Genomic DNA, 23,702 nt, shown 5'->3' on the forward strand with positions numbered 1-23,702 from the left:
TCGTCCAGGGAATTGTCCCACAGATGTCACATCAGTGTCCCAGGGTACAAGGAGTCCCAAACCAGACACCTTTGGTAGCGTGGACAGTATGTTCTTGCACGTCAGACCCAACCTGTCCTTGTGACACCTGCAACAGAAGAGAACCTGTTGATCAAACCCTCTAAGCCCTGGCCAGCTTTGGGTTATGTTTAGTGCCCTTTCTCACACATTCTTGGAGAAAGAACCCAAGTATTGGAGGCAGGTGACCCCTACTAACCCCTGGGGCCTTGGGCAGGTTCTTTAACCTCTGAGGGCTGGGTCTCTCTGTAAGGTACACTTAGTAATCACTGACCCAAGAATGGTGCTTTTTATTTCAACTTGAAACTTGACTATTATTGTGACTATTTATGCGTTGATGTGCATGTACCTGTTTTCATGTGTGTGTGTGCATGTGTGCGCAGGTGTGCACACACCCATAAGTGAGTGCATATGGAAGCCAGAGTTCAATGTTCCAAGACTTACTTTCTCTTTTCCTTTCCACCTTATTTTCCTTTTTTTGTCTTTTTAAAGATTTATTCTTATTAGGTTCATTATGTGTAAGCCATGTGTGCCTTTGGGTATGTACAGCGAGTGTGGGTGCCCGAGGAGCCCAGAAGCGCTGGGTCCCCTAGAGCTAGAGTATAATTAGATGGCTGAGAGCTGCCTGATGTGGGTGCTGGGGATTGAACTTGAGCCATCTCTGAGAGAGAGAGAGAGAGAGAGAGAGAGAGAGAACATTTTTATTTATTTTTGTTTCGAGACTGCATGGCTAGCCGGCCTTCAGTTCATTGTATAGCCCAGGCCAGCCTTAAACTCCTAATTCTCCTACTTTCATTTCCCAAGTGCTGGAACTGCAGGAATGGGACACCACCATGAATCTTTAAAAAAAAAAAAAAAGTATTTATTTATTTATTTATTTGTTATTGTCTCTGTGGGGGTGGAGATGCTTATGCTATAGCACATGTGTAGAGGTCAGATGATAAGTGTGGAGTTAGTTCCTCCCTTCCTCTTTCCAGAGGTTCTGGGGAGGGAACTCAGGTTGCCGGGCTTCCCTTTACCTGCTAAGCACCTCAACAGACCAGTACTAGGCATTTCAACACAGTTGAGACTCGTGCAACCACCACCCAAGTCAGTTTGCTGAGTAATTCCATCGCCCTATCTTCTCTCTCCCTGCCCTTTGTAGTCCCATGCTTCACTCCCCTCACTGGGTAACTCGTCTTCTTCCTTGCTTATAGTTCTGTTTTTTTCAGGATATCAAATAAACGGATCCCATAGCATGTGACACTGAGCCTGGCGACTTACACCCGAGTTTATCCAGGGCTCTGTGTGTTCCCTTGCTCCCTTCCAGTCGGTGGTGGACGAGCCAGAGTTGTTTCTTCAGTGACTCTGGAAGAGCATGTCAGGGTGTCTTCAGCCATGCCCTGACCACTGTTGGCATATTCACAGGGGTTCTGTTGCTGCTCTTCTGGTCTTTCCTTCTCCCTCACTCCCTGACACAGGGTCTTACACTGCAGTTCAGGCTAGCCTGGAACTCTTTACATAGCCCAGGCTGACCTCGATCTTGAAGCGATCTTCCTGTTTTAGCTTGCTAAGGATCATGGAGTGAGCGAACACACCCAGCTCCAATGGAGTTTTTGTTATTGTTGTTTGAGGCAAGTCTCATATAGCCCAGGCTGGCTTAGAACTTTCTGTTTGCACCTCCAAAGTGCCAGGATTGCAGGGTGTACCACCACACCCAATTAAGTTTGTATTATTTGAAGAATTGAGCTGGGAACATATTCCATACATATTCCACAGCCAGCAGACTCTCCCTTACCTCCCATCAGCCTGCCAGTCCTTCCTCATTCCACTTACCAATTCTGGGCTGCTTTTCAAAATAAGTGGCAAACATCTGTGCACAGCCCCCACACATACCTGAGGCATTCCATCAACTAACTGCCAAGACATGTTTTATTCATGAAAACCATGTAAAACAAAAACAGGTCCAGGGAATTCTTTCCTGACTACAATTGGAGGCCCTGGGTCAGATTCAGAGCTGGTGCCAGTTGGTCCATCTTAGGTTAGGCAGCACAGTCCTGACCTGCAGGACTGGTGGTGAGCATAGGACAGTGGAAGCGCTGGCCAGCTGAGTCTCAAGCAGCTCTGTCACTTGTCTCAGCCTCAGTTTCTTCATTTTTGAAATGGACTAGAGGAAAATACCTTCTTCTGGTTGTCCTGAGGAGAAGCTGAGCACACAGTACCTGGGGTGGCACTTGGACACAATGAGCCCTCAGCTACTGCTGCCGTGAACCAGCTGTGCAGATGCCCTTCTAGAATAAATCTCTTTTCTTAGGACAGTTCCTTCAGTAGGAACAATTACTCACACACAGACACACACACACAGACACACAGACACAGACACAAATATACACACACACACAGACAAACATATAGACACACACAGACACAGACACAAATACACACACAGACAAACACACAGACACACACACGCACACACACAGACATACACGCACACACACACACACACACCTGCCCCATGTGCCTGGGAGCTGGCAAACAGGGTGAGTATGAGGCCAAGGCCATCATTCTTCCCTGTTCACCTTTGTCCTCCCTGGGACAGGTGGCAGGAAAGCCCCCTTCCAAAGGGCTTTGTTTGTGTTGGGAAGTGTGAGAAGGGGAACTTTGGGTGTGGGAGTGCAGGTCAACAGCACCCCATGGAAGAGAGATTCACCCAACGTATATCAACAAACTACTGCTGGCTGTGAACTCTGGAGCTGGTAAAGTACTGCATACACAGGTCCTGGGACCGGCCATGCTTAGCACACAACCCTTGCAACTAGAGGAGCTCATGGGCCACACACTGGTCACTGCCCTGCTCAAGTGAACAGCAGTAGACCTTCAGCGACCCTGGGTTTACAGCCAAACTTGGCTTATAGTTTTCGTGGCTGAGTGGTGGTAGCCCATGCCCCTAATCCCAGCACTCAGGAGGTAGAGGCACGCAAATCTCTGAACCCAAGGCCAACCTGGTCTACAGAGTAAGTTCCAGGATAACCAGGATTATATACAAAGAAATCCTGTCTCGAAAAATGAAAAAAAAGATGTATTTTTATTATTTTTAATTATTAATATGTATGTGTGCATTGGCAGGTACCTGTCTAGGCCAGAGGTATCTGGTCCCCATGGACCTGGGGTTACATGAGTGCTAGGAACCGAACTCGGGTCTACAGCAAGACCAACAAAAACTCTTAGTGCTGAGTCACCTCTCTGTCTGGAGGCTAACCTGGCCTGAGGCGATGGCTCATCTGTAAAGTGCTTGGTGTGCAAACATGAGGACCTCTGTTCAACCCCTAGAACCGTGTGAAAGAGTTTGGTATGGTGGGACACACTTGAGTTCCCAGTTTTGGGGAGGCAGAAACAGGTGATCCCAGAACTTGCTAGCACAACTTACTTGGGGAGTTCCAGGCCTGTGAGGGATCTTGTCTGAAAAGAAATAACAAAAAACAACCAAGGTGAGCAGCTCTTGAGAACTGACACAAGAAGTTCACCTCTGGCCTACACACTCACATACACACACACACACACACACACACACCCCTCACACACACACACACACACACCCCTCACACACACACACACACACACACACTGACACACTGACATACACACACCCCTCACACACACACACTCACACACACACACATACACACACACCCCTCACCCCATATATAAATGTCTCAAAACAAAAACAAAACAAAAAACAACAAACCACTGACTGATCTGGCAACTCCAGGCTATGGTCACCACTGGCTGATTGGGCCAGGTGGTCATCTGAAGGTCAGGCTGTCACTTCTATGCCTGGCCACTACTGTCATCTGAGTTTGAGTCTTTTGGCATTGCTTGTGAGATGAGCAGGCGGTCACTCAGGATGCTGCTCTCAGATGGTTTCGCCTCCCCGGGGGAGGGGGGTTGGCAGTGTCTGAAGACATGTTTTGAGGAGGGTCGGGGTACCACTCAGCATCTGACAGAGTACTCAGGACAGATGCCTACCACAAAGGACTTTCCAGACATCTGTGGCCCAAAAGGTGAGAACCCTGGGTCAAGGCACCTCCAGCTGGCCTTGAAGACTGTGGACACTGCTTCCAGGGCCAAGGGAGCAAGACTGCTCCCTGCAGATAGGAAGTGAGCTGGCAGTCACTCGAGGACCGCTCCGGGTTTCATGATGGACCAGCACAAACTCTTCTGCTGTGAGGAGAAGGTCGAACTGGCGTCGGGTGCACTTGGGTTTCAGTTCTGGTGGCCCCACTCCCTAGCCACATAGCCTGAGGTTTGTCATTGGCCCAAACCTCAGCTACTTCAATTGTACCTGGAGATAAAATGGGGTTCTATAGAGCCTGAGAGGACGGCCCAATGAATGGCTCACGTACTTGTCGGGTTTGCATTTCTAATACCCACATGGGAAGCAGGTGTGGCTGCAACTCTAGCCCTGGGGAAGCAGAGGCAGACATATCCACGCAGCTTACTGGCCAGCTAACCCAGACAAATCAGTCAGGGTCAGCGAGAGACCCTTTCTCAGAAAGCACAGTAGAGGGCTGATGACGTGCCCTAGAGCAATGGTTCTCAACCTTTCTAATGCTGCGACCCTTTAATATGGTTGTTCATGTTGTGGGGACCCCCAAACATAAAGCTATTTCCATTTCGACTCCGTAATTGTAATTTTGCTACTGTTATGAATCGTAATGTAAATGCCTGTGTTTTTCAATGGTCTTAGGTGACCCCTGTGCCGCCGACTTAGAGTATACAGTGTTTGCAATGAAAGCCTGCCACCTCAGTTTGACCCTGGAACCCACATAAAGGTGGAAGGAGACAAATGGCCCCATGAGGTTGCCCTCTGACCTCTGCATGCTCACTGTGGCATGCACACACCCACACAGAAATAACTGCAGAAATAATGAAACATTTTCAAGTTGTTTTTGAAAAATGCAGACCTGGACATGGCGCACGCCTTTAACCCTAGCGTTTGGGAGGCAGATGCAGGCAGATCTCTGTGGGCCAGGCCAGGGCTGTTTAGTGAGACCCTGTCTCGAACACGCAAACAGAAGTTTGAGACTGATGCGAGAGCTCCCTGATAAAGGCGCTCATTGCCAACCCTGACCACCAGAGTTCCACCATGGGACGTGCCCACATGGTGGAAGGAGAGAGCTGTCTCCTACAAATGTCCTCTGAACTCTTCATGTATACAGTGTCTCTCTGGCATGTGTGCGTGTATATGCGTGGGTTTGTGTATGCACGCACACAGGCACACACTGTAAAGAGAGCAATCAAGGAAGAGATAGGAAACCAACCACTTCTGACCTCCACATGTAGGAACACCCTCATCATGTTGTTCACATACTCTCATGCCCACATGCACACATTCATACAAACATGCACATGTACCACAAACACACATGCAAGTGTGTGTGAAAAAAAGAAATGAGGTCCCATAGGCACAGCTTCCTCCATCCCAACTCCTCCATTTCTCGTGCATCCCAGCCATTTTGAAACCCTGGCAGCTTCCTAAATACTTGCTGTCCTGGCTCCTCCTGAGGCAGACACAGCTCCTGTGTGGAATGCTCGTTCTCTGGGAGTGCAAATCACTCTCAGAACATGTCCGGACTTGGATTTGGGGAAATTCCTCCATCAGCAGCCTTGTGGTAGAGTGTTGGGGAGGCCAGAAAATGGTGGGGGATTCCCAGGAGCCTCTGTTTCACCCTAGCTGCTTTCCCCATCGCTCCTCTGGCTTCTAGTTACCCAGGAAAGGCCAGCAGGGGCTGGGGCATGGAAGGATAGGACTCTTGATTTTCCTGGCTCAGTCCAGGAATCAGTTCCTCTCCAGCGTGATGGAAACATAGAGATGGACACTCCTGAGCAAGCCACACAGCCTCGGAGATCCTCAGCATCCTCGCCACTGGAAAACAGCCTTTCCAGGGCCTGGAGGCTGTGTGGTCTCTCCAGAGACCCAAGGGATGGGCCTGACTCACTATCTTAAATTATTTTAAATTGTTTTTTATTTACTCTGTGTGTGAGCACGCCTGCATTCCTCTGCATACAGCTTTAATCCTAACACTTAGTAGGGAGAGGTAGTAGGATCTCCGAGTTTGAGGCCAACCTGGTCTATAGAGCAAGTTCTAGGATATCCAGGACTACATAGTGAAACCCTATGACAAAATAAATAATCTGTAATTTAATACCCTCAGAAGTGAAAAATAGATATCCTTGAATATGTTTTACAGTGACTTCCCACTCTAAAGGTTCCTTTTCTAAGTTTCACAGTGGACATTTCCTTCATGAATGATGAGGTAATATAGAGTTAATTTGGGGAGCAGGTAGTGTAAAAGCCCTGGCTGTCCTGGAACTCAATTTGTAGACCAGGCTAGTCTCAAAGTCATAGAGATCCGCCTGCCTCTGCCTCCAGAGTGCTGGGATTAAAGGCGTGCACCACTATGCCCAGTTCTTCTTTCAACTTTTAAATTACTTTATTGAATGAAAATTAGGACAGGACATGATCATTCCTAAATATAGCTGAGGAAAAGGTTTAATTGCATATATGAGGGAAAGCACAGCCAGAGGCATCTGGAAGGGTCCAGACTAAACACGGTCAGCAGAATAGAGAGGGCCGTGGGGTTGGGGAGAGGAAAAGAAAGGGGGAGCTACAGTCTAAGAGGCCAAGAGTGAGCCAGGAGACCACGGGGGTTTTGCAGCCACAATGGCCGAGTTATATATGGATCTGAAGCTGACAGAAGGGAAGCCCCTGGCCTGGAGAGGATGAGGGTGGGGGCAAGGTGAGCAGTGCTGGGAAGCCACAGGTTTTGAGTGATGCTGGGACAGCTGGGTCAGCATCCGATTTGATATGTTAATAGGCACCTCAGTTGGCCATTTGTCCTAGGTTTCCTTGAGACCTAATATTTATATATTATTACAACGGAACAAAACAAAACAAAACAAACAAACAAACAAAAAAAAACGGAACAAAAATAATACAGGAAGGGAGAGGCTGGCTAGGTGGCTCAGCAGATAAAGATGCCCATTGGTAAGACTTATCCTTGATCCCTGGGATTCATATGGCACAGGAGAGAGCAGACTCCCAAAAGCCATGTTCTCACTTCCACACATGTGGCATGTACCCCTCTACGAATAAATAAATGTAACTTTACAAAACTCAAATGAAAAAGAAAGGACAGGGTTGGAGAGTTGGCTCAGAGGTTAAGAGCATTGCCTGCTCTTCCAAAGGTCCTGAGTTCAATTCCCAGCAACCACATGGTGGCTCACAACCATCTGCAATGGGGTCTGGTGCCCTCTTCTGGCCTGCAGGCACGCACACAGACAGAACATTGTATACATAATAAATAAATAAATATTTAAAAAAAAAAGAAAAAGAAAGGACAGTTTGGTTGTCCTCATTGCCTTTCTGGGCATTATTTCTAGCTTCAAAAACATTTTCCTATTATGTGAGTAGTTGTATCTATTTATAGGAAACAGTGTGATATTTTGATAACTATATACAATCACATGGGTAGTCGGTATACCTGCCACCTCCGGTTTATCATTTCCTGATCAGCTGTGAGCATTCTCGAGTACGGGCTTTCATTTCAGTGTTCGGTATACTGACTTCAGAATACTAAACTGTGCAAGAGGACACAGTGATAAATTAGTCACTTCACAGGTGACACACACATGCCAAGTTTTGTTTGTGTCTTTAAAGATACTTTACATTTAGTGTGTGTGGTGGGGTGCCTATGTGCCACTGTGCACTTATGGAAGGCAGGGAATCATTTTAGGGAGTTAATTCTTTTCCTCTACCCTGTGGGTCTTGGGAATGGAACCCTGGTCATCAGATTTGGTGGCGAGTGACTTATCTGTTGAGCCATCTGGTCAGGTTGAAAGAGAAAGTTCTTGGGTTTGGATATAGGGCCTCTTAATTGCTAGGTAAATATTCTCCTATAGAGTTATACCCCTAACTGAAAGGTAATTGTCTAATTTATTTATTTATTATGGTGTTTCGAGACAGGGCTCTTGTATCCCAGATTGGCCTCCAACTCAACGGTGTAGCTAAGTCACCTCCAGCCCACCTCCTGCATGCTAGGGTTACAATGTGAACCACCACAACTTGTTTTGAAAGAGAAATTTTTTAATCATTGAACTCATATATGTATATTTATTTTCTTTTGGAAGGTTTCTCCTGATAAAACTCATGACAATCTCAGGAATTTATTCTATATAGTCTGAGTACAAGATGCTTGAGAAGAAATGTCTTACCAAAGTTACCAGTGAGGCACGAAAGAGTACCAACAAACCTGCATATCTCAAGATAAATAAATTGATAAAAAGGCCGGGGTGTGTGTAGGGTAGGGTGGTGGTGGCACAGGCCTTTAATCCCAGCTTTTGGGAGACAGAGGCAAGCAGATCTCTGAGAGTTCAAGATCAACTTGTAAACCAACGCAAGTTCCAAGACAGCTAGGACTGTTATACAGAGAAGCCCTGTCTTGGAAAAACAAAACACACACACACAAACAAAACCCTGCACCTCAATTTGTGTTTAGGATCATGCTTTAAAGTATCCTCTGGAACTTTCTCTCCTGTGAATAGTTGTGATTCCCCCATCCAGAAGGTCCACAATCTGTTTGCATTTCTGCTTTTCATGTGGCAATTTTATTTCTGCTCTACAGCTATTGTTGCGCACGTCTTACTTTTTAGAAAACTGCACCGGTTTAAAACGTTGCTCTTTCTTGCAGAAGTAAATTCCTTATTTCCCTGCCTTCATTTACCAGTTCATGTTTAGCTTCAGGCTGTTACTCAAAGTACGCATGCGCAGTCCTGGCATGGTGGTCCCACCCCCAACCCCGATCATTGGCTGGTTCCGGCCGGCGCGCTCTTGATTGGCTGCCGCTCGCCAAGCCCCCGCTGCCCATCAGAGTTGGCGGGAAAGTGGCGGTGGCGCAGCATGGCGGCGGCGGTGGAGTCGCCGCCCTCGGGTGGCCCCAGGACCGTACGGCTGCCGCGGTCGCCACCACTCAAGGTGCTGGCAGGGCAGCTGCGGCGCCACGCGGAGGGAGGCCCGGGCGCGTGGCGGCTGTCGCGGGCGGCGGTGGGCCGAGCGCCGCTGGAGTTGGCGGTCGTGTGGATGCAGGGCACCGTGCTGGTGGTGGAAGGCGGCCAGGCGCGGCTGCGCGACCCGAGCGGGGCCTTCTCCGTGCGCGGCCTGGAGCGCGTTCCGCGAGGCCGGCCTTGCCTGATTCCAGGTAAAGGGGGCCAAACCGGCTCTGCTGGAGGCTGTCCCTCCCGGGGGTGGGGCGGTCCTACCTCCAGGCATTCTTCCTCCTTCCTGTCCCAACCCCAGTCAGGTGACTTCCCAAACCTGTCGAATGCCTGCTACACCTGCCACCACGTTCAAGAACGTAGGTTCCAACCTCACCTGGTGGTGCACACCTTTCATCCCAATACTAGGAGACTGAGGCAGGAGGATGGCAAAATTCAAAGCCTGTCTGAGCTACAAAGTGAGTTTGAGGTCAAACAAGGCAACTTAGTGAGAGCCTGTTTCAGAACAAAAAGTAAAGAGAGCCTGGGATGGGGCTCACTGGTAGAGCACTTCCTCACATTGATGAGGCCTTGGGTTCAATCCAGACAGCAAAAATATTAAACAAATCAATGAAAATACGTCTAAACCGGGCATTGGTGGCGCATGCCTTTAATCCCAGCACTCTGGAGGCAGAGGCAGGCGGATCTCTGTAAGTTCAAGACCAGCCTGGTCTACAAGAGCTAGTTCCAGGACAGTCTCCAAAACTACAGAGAAACCCTGTCTCGAAAAACCAAAAAAAAAAAAAAAGAAAGAAAAGAAAAAGAAAATACGTCTTAAGTTCATGAGCTCCCCCCAGTCATGTGCCTAGTTTTGAGCTTTGGGTTTCTCTGTCCTCAGTTTCCTCTCTATAGATGTTTTCATTCCCCATATGTTTTGAGAAATAATGTCTCGGGAAATGTGTGCATATCTTCTTTTCTGTTTGTTTTCAGATCACACGCACTCTAGACTGACCTCAAATTCCTTTTATAGCTGAGGTTGACCTTGAACTCCGGAACTTCCCACTTCCAGCATTTGAGTGCTAGGCTAACAGACAAGCACACGCTGTGCTGGGGGTCAAACCCAGGGCTTTGTGCGCGTTAGGCAAGCAATCTCCCAAGTGAGCCGCATCCCGGCCCCACGCCTGTACATTTTTAATGTCCCCAGACAGATGGACCTTCATCTGGGAAAGCCACCGTTACCCGGAGGGGTTGGGAACACTTTTCTACGTTTCCCACTGAGATAACATAACTGTGGTTCACAGTTCTTAAACAGCTGCTGCCTAGGGCTTTGTTGAAGGCCATCCCCCCCCCCCCCCCCCCCCAGGTTTTTAAGTCTCCTAGACTTGTTTCTCATGTGCTTCAAGGAGATGCTGATCTTGCTGGGTTTGAGGCCACCCCCTGAGCTACTACAATGTTTGGACTGTGGTCCTGACAGCTTGACCCTAGCCTCTGGTCATGACACCTAGGTGTCCTGAGAACCTGATGGCCTAGGACACAGGCACTGGGGGCCAGGAGTCTCACTTCGCTGACCAGGAGTCAAGGGAACGAATCATACATGGGGCTTCCTGGGAGATGCTAGGCTGCAGCTGTGACCCAGATAGACAAGGCCCGCCTCTACTTGACACTGGAGCTTCAACACAGACTCAGGTTTCTGAAGGTAGCCTATGGATTCACCAGGCCTGCCTTTCTGGGGCTTCCTTCTCTGTGAAGTCAGGCCAGACTCTCTAAGAACGCTTCCTGCAGAGACAGTGTGGGACTGCCTAGATACAGACTAGGTCAGGAGTTTGACCTGGGCTGTTATAAAGTCAGACTTAAGTTACTTGTTCTGCGCGCTCTCTCTCTCTCTCTGTCTCTTTCTCCATTCTCTCCTCTCTCTCCAATCTTACTCTAATTTAGGACTAGCAACTAAATGGACTGTAAACCAAAAGTAGCTTACACACACACACACACGCACACACACACATACACACACACAGTGCTTTGCTGGTAATCAAGCTCAGTGCCTTACCCACTGAGCTCTATCTCCAGACCCAGCTTTTACATTTATTTTAAAACTTTTTGTCTGTTTTGTTTTGTTTGTGATGGGTTTTTCCTGTGTAGCCCTAGCTGTCTTACTCTCTAGACCAACCTGACCTCAGACTCACAGAGATCCGCCTGCCTCTGCCTCCCAAGTGCTGGGATCAAAGGCATGCACTACGATGTGTTAATTGCACTGATCAAAAATAAGGTCACAATTCAAAGCCAAATTTGAAGAAAGATTTAGTTAAATACTGGCCAAGTGAATGGGCTCTGGCCAGGTCCATCTCTGGTTTCCTAGAAAAAAAATGGCCCTAAGTCACGGCTTACATCAGCTGAAGTATTTCCTATCAGATCCAGTCAGGGGCAAGTGTTCATCTTGATGTATCTCCAGCCTAAATCCAGGCAAGCTTACATCCTGATGTATTTCCTGCCTGTGAACCTCCCGCCCACCAAGCACATCTAGTGCAGATGGGTCATACAAGCTTGTTGAGGGGAGTGAGCAGAGGTGGCTTGTTATCTCCCATACACAGCGGGCCCCAGCATCTCAGGAACTGTCTGTCCTTGGGCAAGGGGCTTGCAGGGCAGGGGCATTTTTGTTTCCTGGATCCCTAAGACATAATAATTAAAACTTAAGATGTAACTTTGGCTCTCACACATGCCTGGCTCTTTAAAACTATTTTTGTTACGTCTTATTTATTTTAAGTAAGGGTATATGTGTGCATGTGTGTGTATGCACCGTAATACTTACGTGCAGATCAGAAGACGTCTTGAAGTTGGTTATCTCCTTCCACTGTGTGGGTCCCAGGAATTGAACTCAGGTTGTCAGATTGGTTCATCTGGTATTTACTTGGGGTCAGTAGATTCAGAATTAGGCACCTGTTGAACCATCTCACTGGCCCAGGTCACATTTTTGTTTGTTTTGAGACAGGGTCTCATTTTGTAGCCTTGGGTGGTCTGGAGCTCACTAAGTAGATCAGGCTGGCCTTGAACTCAGAGGTCCCCTCGCCTGAGCAATGGGATTAAAAGCGTGTGCCTGATACCTGGCCTATGCTTTACATTTTGATGTGTCTAAAAAACCAGTCATAATGTGTGAAAAGTATATGCAGTTCAAAAATCAGCATTGCAAAGTGAAATTTTATTGACGTGAAAGGCATTTGTAGTTTATAAAAGGTTAGTGTCACCAACTCACTGGAATGACATAGTCCAGGAGTTGTGACCCACCAAAGCCTGACTTCTGTAGTCTGGTCCTTTACAGAAAAAGTGACTGCTCTTGGCCTTAGCTTTGGCTTTGCTCACATTCCGTGGTTTTTGGTGTCCCAGCTTAGGCAATGTTCTTTGAGGTCAGCCTTAGACAGTGTCTCAAGCCTGGTGCCACAGCAGGAGTAAGCCTGGCACCCAGCAGATGTCCCTGGGTTGGATAAGTCTGTTGGCCTCACCCTCTATCCTGTATGCCCAGCGGCAGGACCCATGCTCTTTCCTCTTGCTCATTAATCATCTCACCAGGAACCGGGGACGTAAACAGGCCACTAAAACACAAGGTACGATTGTAGATGTGCCCAGCCTGTATGTACAGGGGTGACAGCTCTTCCTTCTATTTGAGTGGCGCTCACAGTACCTGCTTGGTACTGCATGGTACAGTGTTTGTGAAGTAGAAAATTCCCAACAAAAGCACTCCTTGTGTTAGCCATTGCTAGCCTCAGGAGACCTGGACTTCCAGCTGCAGAGCATAGAGAAACTTTTGTCTGGCTGGCTCAATGGTTCATCTGGTATTTATTTAGAGTCAGTAGATACAGAATTAGGCATAGAAGAAGGATACATGTTCAGTGTTTAAAGGATTCAGGGAAGGCTTCCTGGAGGAGGCAGCCCTGAAGCTGCATTGTCGTTATCTGTAGGGACTAACCCTCTTCCTTGGATTATTGGGACTCATGATATTCAGTGTCAGAATTGGGACATTCTGTGTCTGAACAGTAGTGGATTGTCAGCACCTTCAAACAGCATGCGCAAAGGCAGGGGTGGGGGGAGGGCAGGGACAGAGCCCCAGGGGGCAGTAAAGGCCAGGAGTCAGGGGACAGAGCCCCAGGGGACAGGGCCCCAGGGGGCAGCAAAGGCCAGGAGGCAGGGGAGGGGGGGGTGGACAACAATGGCCAGGAGACAGGGGACAGGGACAGGGCCCCAGGGAGCAGCAAAGGCCAGTAGGCAGGTTACAAGACCCCAAGGGGCAGCTCTGAAAGGCTGCGGTTTGGGAAGGATCTGTCCATTCTAAATAACCTTGATTCCTGCTGGTTTGTTGCTGCCTGGCTCCTTCCTGCCCTGCCTCTAGGCCTCTGAAGATACAGTGAGGTTGGGAACTCTAGTCCTCGTTCTGCAGACAGTGGTGCTTTACACTGCGCTGTGATGGGGAGGCTCTTGGGCAGGAGTACTGTTAGTGGTTGGGAGGACATTGCAGTAGTCCGAGCAGGAGAATGTGAAGGCTTGATCTTGAGCAGGGTCCTGTGGGGAAGAAGTGGAGGGCATCACGTGTCCCTGCAGAGGGATACGTGGGCTGGCTAAGAACTAGTCCCAGTGTTTTCTGTAGTGTCTTCTGCCTCCAAGTTCCAGAGAGCTGGTCTTCAGCCTTGTCATTCTAATGGTTTTGTCTTCACCACTAGTTGGGGCTGTATACAGAGGACAGCCAGTATAGCGCCCAGAGTTAGAGCCACAGATCCTCAGGTGGACCCTGTCATGGGAAAGATGGGCACCTCGGGCTTGGCTTCTTTCATTCTAAGCACTGGGCTTGTGTGCAAACTCATGCCTGCTGGTGGAAGCCAGGCATGCAGGGGGCTGGCTGCATGCCTTCCCTGCCGTGATAAGGGACTTTTTACACAATTGCATTTTGTGTGGTTTATGACTAGCCAAGTTGCGCTTTCAAGGAGAGGCACTTCCCCCAGGGAATGGGAAGTTGTGGTTACTCTGTCAGATCATCCAGTGGCGGCCTGTTCTGTTGATTTTCCTGTATGCCCAGTGTGGCTTGGGATAAAGTTGGGGGTGGCAGGGATTGGAACAACAGTACAGTGTGCTGTGGCTGGCGAGAGGAGGGGTGTGCTGGTGCCTGGCCTAACTTTTTTTGGCAGTGTAGGGGGGAAAATTGGATTTACATTTCGGCTGTCAGGAAGTGGCCTTGCAGAAGTACCCCTCTTGTGAAGAGGGACCAGTCACTCACTCTGGCATTGAGCAAGGAACAGGACTGAGAGCATAGCTCGGGTTTTCTGCCCCTGCCTGGGGCAGTGTGTCTAATTATAACTCACAGGGCTGCAGATGCTTGCGTTCCAGGGGCATGACTGCTGAGTGAGCTGCCTGTTGTGTTAGCATATGAAAAGCAGATGCCAGTAGATGCAGATGCAGTCCTCCAGGTTAAGCGCTGACCTCATTGTGCACACATGTATCTGTTTTGGTCCCTGACTGCCTTTTTTTTTTGGTATCTACTGTCAGGATTGTGTGAATGTGTAGGGGTGTGCTTACAGATGCCGGTGTATGTTGAGCCAGAGGTACATCAAGTGTCTTCCTCGATTGCTCTCACCCTGTTTTTTGAGACAGGATCTCCCACTGAACCAGGAGCTCCTCTGACTGTGCTGGGCATAGAACCCCAGGGGTCCTACTGTGTCCATTTCCTTACCACTGATCACATATGCATATACACTGCCATGCTTTTTACGTGGATGCTGGGGATCTGAACTCGGGTCCTCTAGCTTGCATGACAAGCCGTTTACCAACTAGGCCCTACCCTCAGCTCCTCTTCCCCTTATTTTGCAGGGCTGAAGATCAAACCTAGGACTTAGTACGTGCTAGCGTGAGCTTTGCCTCTGAGCTGCACCCCCCAAGCCCTAGATAATCTTTCTGTGTGCGTCTTCCTTCTCTGATCAAGGCCTTGAAGTCAGGGTCTTTGTGGGTTGTCCCTACCTGCCGTGGTGATGTTCGTACTTTTTCCTCTCTTCCCAGGAAAGTATGTGATGGTGATGGGTGTGGTTCAGGCCTGTAGTCCTGAGCCCTGCCTGCAGGCTGTGAAGATGACGGATCTTTCTGACAATCCCATCCACGAAAGCATGTGGGAGCTGGAGGTGGAAGACTTACACAGGAGCATCCCTTAGAGCGGAGACCCTCCGATACATAAGAACAGCTTTCCCTGGAGTGCTTTACCCAGTGTGGGTCTCGGGGGCATCACAAAGGTTTGACGACGAGATTTGCTTTGGTGGAGCCAGACGTCAGGACCCTAGGAGCTGGAGCTTCTGTTAACTCAGCCTTCCCTCTGCCCAGGGCTTTGGCCGCTTGCGAATGAGAAGCAGATCTCCGACCTTTTCCCTTTCTGTCATTTATGTGTGTTTGTTTTTCTCGCTCTGAGGGATATCTCATGTCGCCGTCTCTGGTTTGGCGAGGGGTAACGCTTGCTTCTTTAAGACACAAACTCTGGGTTTCAGTTACTGACAGTGGGGTTAAAGTGCGTTTGTGGACACGAGGACACTGGGGCCTGTCTCCCCGTCTCCAGCTGTCGGGTGCCAAGCCACCTCCCTGTGCAGACGGGTTCTCTGCTTCTGCGTGCTCATTCCTCATTGTCCATCTTCCTTAGATTCAGAAGGTGAGACCGGCTGTTAGAATGGTGGGAGTAGTCTCAGAATTCTTTGTTGAAATTAAAAATTCAAGGATGGAAACAGACTTTTCAAGTACTTCTGCTTCAAAACTTTTGTGGAGAGACAGCCAGGGAGTGAGTCCTGACCTGCGTAAAATGTCTTTCTGTTGGAATTGTACCACTGTTGGGCTTTGGCATTGCGGTTGCCAGACTAGATTCCTGTTTGGATGGCGGAGACCAAGGCAGCCCATACTGTGTTCTCACACTGCTGAGCACTTTGCCCAGATGACCGATATTCCACCACTAGTAGCAATTGTGTATGGCTAGTTTTTAAAAATAAGCTTGTCTGTTTGTTTTAAAGACAAGGTCTTATGTAGCCCAGGTAGCCTCAGATTCCAGACCTTCCCATGTCTACACTTGCCTTCTGCGGTGCCAGGGATTAATCTGGGTTTTTGTGCATGCCAGGCAACCACTGTATTAATGGAGCCACATCTCCAACCTGAACTATGATTTGTTGAAACTTAGGTTTTCAGAAAAATTAAACAGAACGTATAGTGTTCCCGAAAATGCCACTGAACCTAAAGCCTTGTGCATGTTGGGCAAGCACTGTCACTGAACTAGAGCGCCAGCTCACTGATGTTTAAGACAGAGTCCTAATGTCTCAGGCTCCCTAGGGTTGCAGTCCCAGGCCCACACCTCTCTTCCACACACCCCCACACCCTGACTAACCTGTGAATGTCAGGAGGTGCAGATAATCTCATTTGGCAGGAGAGGGACAGAGGGGGTGAGGAGAGGGGACACGGAGGTGATCTAGACTTGTCCCTTCCTGTCCTCCCCCCTAGAAAAAGCGTCAAGGCCTTGAGCTAATTTGTAGCTCAGACAGCTTTCATGCTTATCGTCATCCTGCCTCAGTAGCTGGGATTGCAGGCTGGTTCCTCCAGCCCTGCTTACATGGATGCTCTTTTGAAAATGATTTTATTCTTAGGTATATATGTGTGTGGGGTGCCTTTGGAGGCCAGAAGAGAGTGTTGGCCGTTTATCAGTCCCATCCAGGCGGCTCACAACTTCTGTAACTCCCTGTAGCTCCCGGCAATCTGATTCCTCTTTAGGGCCTCTGAGGATACACCCACAACATGGCATATAGACTCACATGCTCACACAGATCCACATAAATAAAAATAAGTTAAAAACATAATGAGAAGGCTTAAGACTAGAAATAGTGAATGGCATTGGAGATGGATTTTGGAGTCCTTGGGGTCTCTTCTACCCAGCTACCTCTTGACTCCTCTGAACTCTAAACTGTCCAAAGTATCTATGTCCTGGTCAGTCCCATTGTGTGAGGCCTCTCACTGGGGAGATGCCGACAAACACCTGTGCCCTCCTCATAGGACACCAACGACAAACCAAAGTACGAGTCCATTGGAATCCAGCTTGGGGAGCCAGTGAGTACTGGGTTTACTTACAAAGCACGGCTGAGGTGTTCTTACCAGAGCATGGTGACCTAATCAGAAAGTTTGACCCCTGCATAGGTGAGCACCTCCCCAGAAATGCACAGATAGAGTCTCCTTGAGTTAGCCTTCCACACAATATACTCTAGCACCTCCAGAGACCGCAAGGCCATGTGCAGTGCAGGCAGAATGACATACAAATGGCCAGCACGTGCAGGACAGAGTAGCTGGAGTCCCCTACTCCTCTGAGAGAGAGACAGTATCAACAAATCCAATCTCAGAATGTCCTAGAAGTAGTCAGAGCTACTCTGAGGAAGATGAAGGAGGATAGTTGCTCTCCAACACCATGGAGACACTGCCAGTTGATTCATCTTCTGTGGGACCAAACTCAGGTCTTGTAGAAGGAGCAGCAAGTCCTCTAACTGCTGAACCCCCTCTTCGGCTCTCCGGATGCACTTTTTCAAGTGGAGCCCATAGTTTACTCTTGGGTTCACTTGCATGCTTGGTTCTGTAGGTTTTGCCGGGCACATCATGACATATATTTACCATCGCAGTATCAGACAGAAGAGTGTCCCTGCTTAAAAGTCCTATATAGCAACCATACATCCCTTCGCCCAACTGCCCGCTGCCACTGGTCTTCCCGCCGCCTCACTTTGCTGTCCCTGATGGGCCTGCCGTGTAGTGCCTTGCTGAATGTTCATGCCAGGCTCTGCCATGTCCTTCCTGCCAGAATACCCATTTTTCTTACAGTGCTCCACTGTCTCTCAGCACGTACATATCCGTGTACCCAGCTTGCCCATTGAGTGACATCTTGTTTGCTATTGGTCACAAATAACTCGTGGTGCAAGTTTAGTGTGGAAAGTTTGCAGCTCAGCTAGGAGTGCAGCTCTAGGAAACACATCAAGCCCATGGTTAGTCTGGTAAGAAACTTCCAGCCTCACATCACTGAGCTAAGATGTTTGTCCCGGGAAACACGTCGAACCCATGGTTAGACTTGTAAGAAACTGCCAAGCTCACATCATTGAGTTAAGTTGTTTGTTTTATTTGATTTGATTTTTTTTTTTCCTGAGGCAGAGTTTCTTTGTGTAGCCCTGGCTGTCCTGAAATTCATTTTGTCGCATAGGCTGGCCTTGAACTCACAGCATCCCCCTGCCTCTGCCTCCCAAGTGCTGTGACTAAGGGTGCTAACATTTTCCTTTATAGATAGACCAAGTAGGAAAGTGATCTGGGTTTGACTACCGAACGATTTTTTTAACATATATTTGTATTATTCATTTATTTATTTGGTTTTTCAGGACAGGGTTTCTTGGTGGTAGTCTTGACTGTTCTGGAACTCACTTTGTAGACCAGTCACAGAGATCTGCCTGCCTCTGCCTCCCCAGTGCTGGGATTAAAGGCGTGCACCACCACCGCCCTAATTATTTTTATTTTATTATTATTGTTTGTGTATGTGTGTGGGTGTGCCCGCGTGTGCGTGTGTGAGTCTAGAAGAGGGCATTGTATTCTCTGGCGTTATAGGCAGGTCTGAGCAGCCCTATGTGGGTGCTGGATAGGAACCCAATTCAGTTCCTCTGGAAGAGCAGCAAGTGTTCTTAACTGCTGAACCATCTCTCTAGCTCCAATGTATATCTTCTGAGCTACAGAAAAATTGCAAAAATATACAGTCATTATTAATATTATTGAGACAGGGTTTCTCTGTGTAACTTTGGTGACTGTCTTGTAACTAGCTCATATAGACCAGCCTGGCCTCGAACTCACAGAGATCTGCCTGCCTCTGCCTCCCTAGTGTTAGGAATAAAGGCGTGTGCCACCACCACCTGGCTAAGTCTTTATTATTTTTATTTATTTGTTTGTTTGCCTATTTATTTACATGTGAGGCATGATGTCGCCCAGTCTGTCCTGGAACTCCTGATCCTCGAGCCTCAACTTCCTGATTGCTGAGATGACAGGTATGCACCACTAAGCTTGGTTGATATAGTGGTGGGGATCAAAATAGACTTATTGAATTGTAGACATACCAAGTTCCTATCATGAATGTCTTATATTACTATAGTGTGGATGTTAAAACTAATTAACAAATTAATTGATAATCAAATACTGAGAAGTTAGTACCAAAAATCTATAGTTTATTCCGGTTTCTTCTATTTTTGGTTTTGAGCCTAGTCTTTAAAGGCTGAGCCATCTCCCCAGTCCTATTCTGGTATCTATCTATCTATCTATCTATCTATCTATCTGTCTATCTATCGTATCTATTGTATCTATCTATACAATATTCTGTCTGTGTGTATGCCTACAGGCCAGAAGAGGGCACCAGACCTCATTACTGATGGTTGTGAGCCACCATGTGGTTGCTGGGAATTGAACTCAGGACCTTTGGAAGAACAGGCAATGCTCTTAACCACTGAGCCATCTCTCTAGCCCCCTATTCTGGTTTCTTTATTTCTTCTTCCCCCCCAGGATTCCACATTCTGTTTAGTTGTCATGTCTCCTTAGGATCTTCCTTGACCAGTTGCTTTTAATTGCATTGGAATTTAATAAACAGACACACATACACAGACGCAGACCACACACACCACAGACACACACCAACAACACAGACACAGACAACATATAGACATAATCTACACACATATACACAGACTATACACACACAGAGACACAGATTACACAGACACAGACTAAACACACAAAGACAACACACACATAGACATAGGCAACCTATACACACACACCAACAGACTACATACACACAGACAACACACACACACAGACATAGGCAACACACATACACACACCGACAGACTACACACACAGACGTAGGCATGCACACACACACACACACACACACACACACACACACACACTTTTTTCAGCACAGAGCCCATACTAGGCAGACTCTACTGCAGAGCTATAGCCCCAGTTAACTTTCAGAGTCTCATATTCCAGGCTGGCCTCAAACTCCACGGCTGAACATGATCTTGAAGCCCTGACCACCTGCAGGCACTTCACAGTGCTGGATACCACTCCAGGCCTGGTTCCTGTGTGCTAGGCAAACACTCTGTCTCTTGAACCCCAGTCTGAAATGGAATTTTGATGCAGGCCACAGGATCTCTGCTATAGGATTCTTAGTAAAATGGTGTCCCTAAACTGTTTTACCCTAGAGCAACTGTTGAACTGAATGTGGCACAAGCCTCCTCTGCGTCTCCACTGGAGAACTGGAAGCTGCTGACAGCCTCACAGCTGTGTCCTCACCTAACTCCTGGGGAATAACACCCGATGGATGGAAAAGTGTGGGCTGGCTAGAGGTCGCCGCCAGTTGGGGGAGGAGCGCTGCAAATGGCAGTGGCCAGCGGCTGGAGGCTGCCTTCCCAGTGCTGAGCCTGTGGTTTCTCTGCACATTCAGAACTCTCACTGTCGGGGCTGCCGTTTCCTCTCTGACAGCGCCAAATGAAAATGCATCCGGAGGCTTCAGCTCTTGGGCTGCCAAATCAAAGTCAGTTTATCAGCAAGCACCCGCCAGACCGTGGCTCTGGCGGCAGCCTGTGTGCCCGCCCAGCGCAGCTTCCCTTTTGAAATGCTCTTTTCTAAGAACTGAGAATAAGCAACCTAGGCTGTGACTTCACTTTTCTCGGAACTGCTTTACATTATATATATTTTAAAAATGCGAAACCATCACTTAGCTGGTTTTGGATTGCCTGAGTTCCCTAATTCTTTCTGTTGCATGTTCTTGTAAAGCTGAAGTTTTACCGCAAAATTCTGCAGGAGGGGGAAAGAACGGCTATGCGAGATAGGGGTGTGTCTTGTGTTTTAGCTGGCTTGTGTACGATTTAATGATTAAGGAGAAAAAGAAACTAGAAGAGCTGCGGTGAAAAGTCAGGGATCAGCTCTGAGTTGTCTGGCCAGCTAGAGTTGGTGGTGGGCAATTGGTCCACAGTTCCTGATCAGCTAGCTGCCTCTTGCAAGGATGAGAGGGAACCTGGGTGTAGTGGTACACACTGTAATCCTGGTATTCTGGAGGTAAAGGCTACTCTGGGCTATCCTGCAAGTTCCAGACCTTTTGTTGACGTAGCAAGACTCTACCCAAAGACGGGGAGGGTCGCCCGGAGCTGTAGATCAGTGGTAGAGTGCTTGCTTAGCATGAACGAAGCCCTGGGTTTTATTCCCGGCACTCCAAAACGCTAGGCTTTGTAGTGCTTGCCTATAATCCCAACAGTAAAGAGATAGAGGATCAGAAGTTCAAGGTCACCAGCCTGGGCTACCTGGGAAACTGTCTTCAAAACAAAACAGGGTGGGGAAAGAGTAGATGCATATCAGCCATATTTAGTCACAGTGACCTATATCAAGCACGTAATAGCTTTGAGTCTGTGTATAAAGACATCATCCTGGGGTTCCTACCTTCTTGGGATTAGGGAACTGAAATACCGTCACACTGTGGGGGCAGGTCCTCGTCCTACTGTTTCTTGCTTGATCTTGGGTTTGAAGGTTGGCCTTCAAAGTGGAGGCAGTTCTTCAACAGATGCTGCTAAGTAGGTCCTTGGGAGGTAGCTGGAGTTAGCTCCCCGCTTCTGAGTTGTTTTAAAATTCTTGGTTTAGATACTCAGTAAGTGCTAGCAATGACCGAGTTTCGGGTTGAAGACAGGAGATACACGAGCAAAGGCACAGTGCTTGTGAACTATGCATGCCATTTGAGGATTTAAAAAAAATTGTTTACTCATTTATTCTGTTTGTATTGTATAGGTGCACATTGCTGTGGCATGGGTGTGGAGATGAGAGGATAAATTCTGGGAGTTGATTTTTTTTTATTTTGTTTTTTTTGTTTGTTTGTTTTTTGAGACAGGATTTCTCTGTGTAACAGTTTTGACTGTTCTGAAACTCAGGCTGTTCTGGAACTCACAGAGATCCGCCAGCCTCAGCCTTCCAAGTGCTGGGATTAAAGGCGTGCGCCACTATTGCCCATCTTGGATACAGGTTCAAACTCAGGTCATTAGGCTTGGTGGCAAGCACCCTTACGCCGGCCTGAGTATGAGTTCTCTGTTGTTATTGTGGTTTGTTTGTATTTTGTAATTTTTAAGATTCACTTGAGTGTGACACTGTGTGGAGGACGTCTCTCCGGACTCCACTCTCCCACTGTGGGTCCTGAGGATTGAACTGAGCTCCTTAGACTCCTACAGCAAATGCTTTAGCATGAGCCGGCTCACTGGCCCTTGTTCGTTTCTGTGAGACAGGCTTTCTCATAGCTCATCTGTCCTGGATGACCTGGTGAGCCTCCTGCCTTCCCCTCCAGTGTGTAGGATGGAGGTTGAGCTACCATGCCTGTTCATACAGTGCTGGGTCTTAACACAGAGATTATGCATGGTAGACACACCAATGACTGAGCTGTGTCTCCAGCACTGCTTTTTGTCCACCCATCCCCCACCCACCCACACCCCCACTGCCATGTTTCTTTTTTTTTAAAGACACTCTGTAGGCCAAGCTAGCCTTGAACTTTTGGAGGTTCTGGGGTCATAGGTATGCACTGCTGTGCTGCCGTTTGGGGCCGCTAGAAGCCCTTGCAGTAGCCTGAGGTGTTGCTGGAGAGCAGGCAAATGCTCCACAGAGAGGAAAAATCTGGACTATAAAAGGGTGACTGCAAAGAGCAACCACCAATGTGTGGGAGGAATCTGGAGCTTTGATCCCCTTGATAAACATGACAGTTCAATTGTGTACATGGTATCAAGGTTTGTGCTGAACTTCATTTACCTCGGGGCTGTATTCCCCTTGCACCGCCACGCGGAGCAAAACTCTGGTTAGCAGGCCACAGGGCAAGTCATGAACTACTAGGTGCCGGTATTGTTAGGGACACTCTTGGGAGCCAGCCCCTTCATTCTGCACCGTTGGTGCCTCAGGACGGTTCTGGAGTGGATTATAGCACCCCCTGCTGGTTGGTCCTGGGCCTGGTCTGAGCCATCAGGGATGGGATGAGAGCCAGAGACCAGAATGAAAAGCCACAAAATGAAGTAAAGGAACAAACAGGGCCACAAGAAGTTTCACAGTCGTCCACCCTGGGAGTTTTGCCCGTTGTGGCCAGACTGAGGTGGGGGTGGAGTGAGGGTGATTTGGCCACCAGATGGGTTCTGAGGAACTTGACATTCAACTCTAGCTTCTTTTATTAAGTGGGTCACCTTGAATGAGTCACTTCATTTCTCTGAGCCTTATTTATCTATTTAGGTTTCTTGGGATGGGATTGCTATGTAGAAGCTGACCTGAAACTCCTGATGTAGCCCAGGTTGTCCTCCAACTTGCAGAGATTGTCCTGCCTATGTCTAAGCAACTGAGAGTATTTAGAGCTTGGATTGAACCCAGGGCCTCACACATGCCAGGCAAGCCCTCAGTCACTGTGCTACGCTACACCCCAGCCCCTCTGCACCTTTTGTTTTCAGACAGGATCTCTCTAACATTCTCAGGCAGCTGAGAATCGGGGGTTAAAGGCTTGAGCCATAAGGCCTATCCCTTTATAAGCAGTTTTGAAATACTACTATTATTGT

At 48.2% G+C, this 23,702-nt stretch overlaps 1 protein-coding gene across 1 annotated transcript; it reads left to right on the forward strand.

Moving 5' to 3' along the window:
- The first annotated feature begins 8,965 nt into the window (after positions 1–8,965).
- Rmi2 (RecQ mediated genome instability 2) lies at positions 8,966–16,287 on the forward strand. Its single transcript, XM_041676357.1, has 2 exons — positions 8,966–9,296; positions 15,106–16,287. The coding sequence occupies exons 1-2, from the start codon at positions 8,999–9,001 to the stop codon at positions 15,252–15,254; spliced, it is 447 nt and encodes a 148-aa protein (XP_041532291.1). The 5' UTR covers positions 8,966–8,998; the 3' UTR covers positions 15,255–16,287.
- The last annotated feature ends 7,415 nt before the right edge of the window (positions 16,288–23,702 follow it).

The sequence above is a fragment of the Microtus oregoni genome, unplaced genomic scaffold (assembly GCF_018167655.1).
Source record: "Microtus oregoni isolate MIOR12 unplaced genomic scaffold, Mior012 000027F_ref0000203, whole genome shotgun sequence".
In the NCBI taxonomy this organism is placed as follows: Eukaryota; Metazoa; Chordata; class Mammalia; order Rodentia; family Cricetidae; genus Microtus; species Microtus oregoni.

Excerpts from the sequence above, each read along its gene's own strand:
- Rmi2 (XM_041676357.1), top strand. The coding sequence starts at position 8,999 with ATGGCGGCGGCGGTGGAGTCGCCGCCCTCGGGTGGCCCCAGGACCGTA. Across the intron at positions 9,297-15,105 it reads CCGGCCTTGCCTGATTCCAG|GAAAGTATGTGATGGTGATG; the intron begins GTAAAGGGGGCC and ends CTCTCTTCCCAG.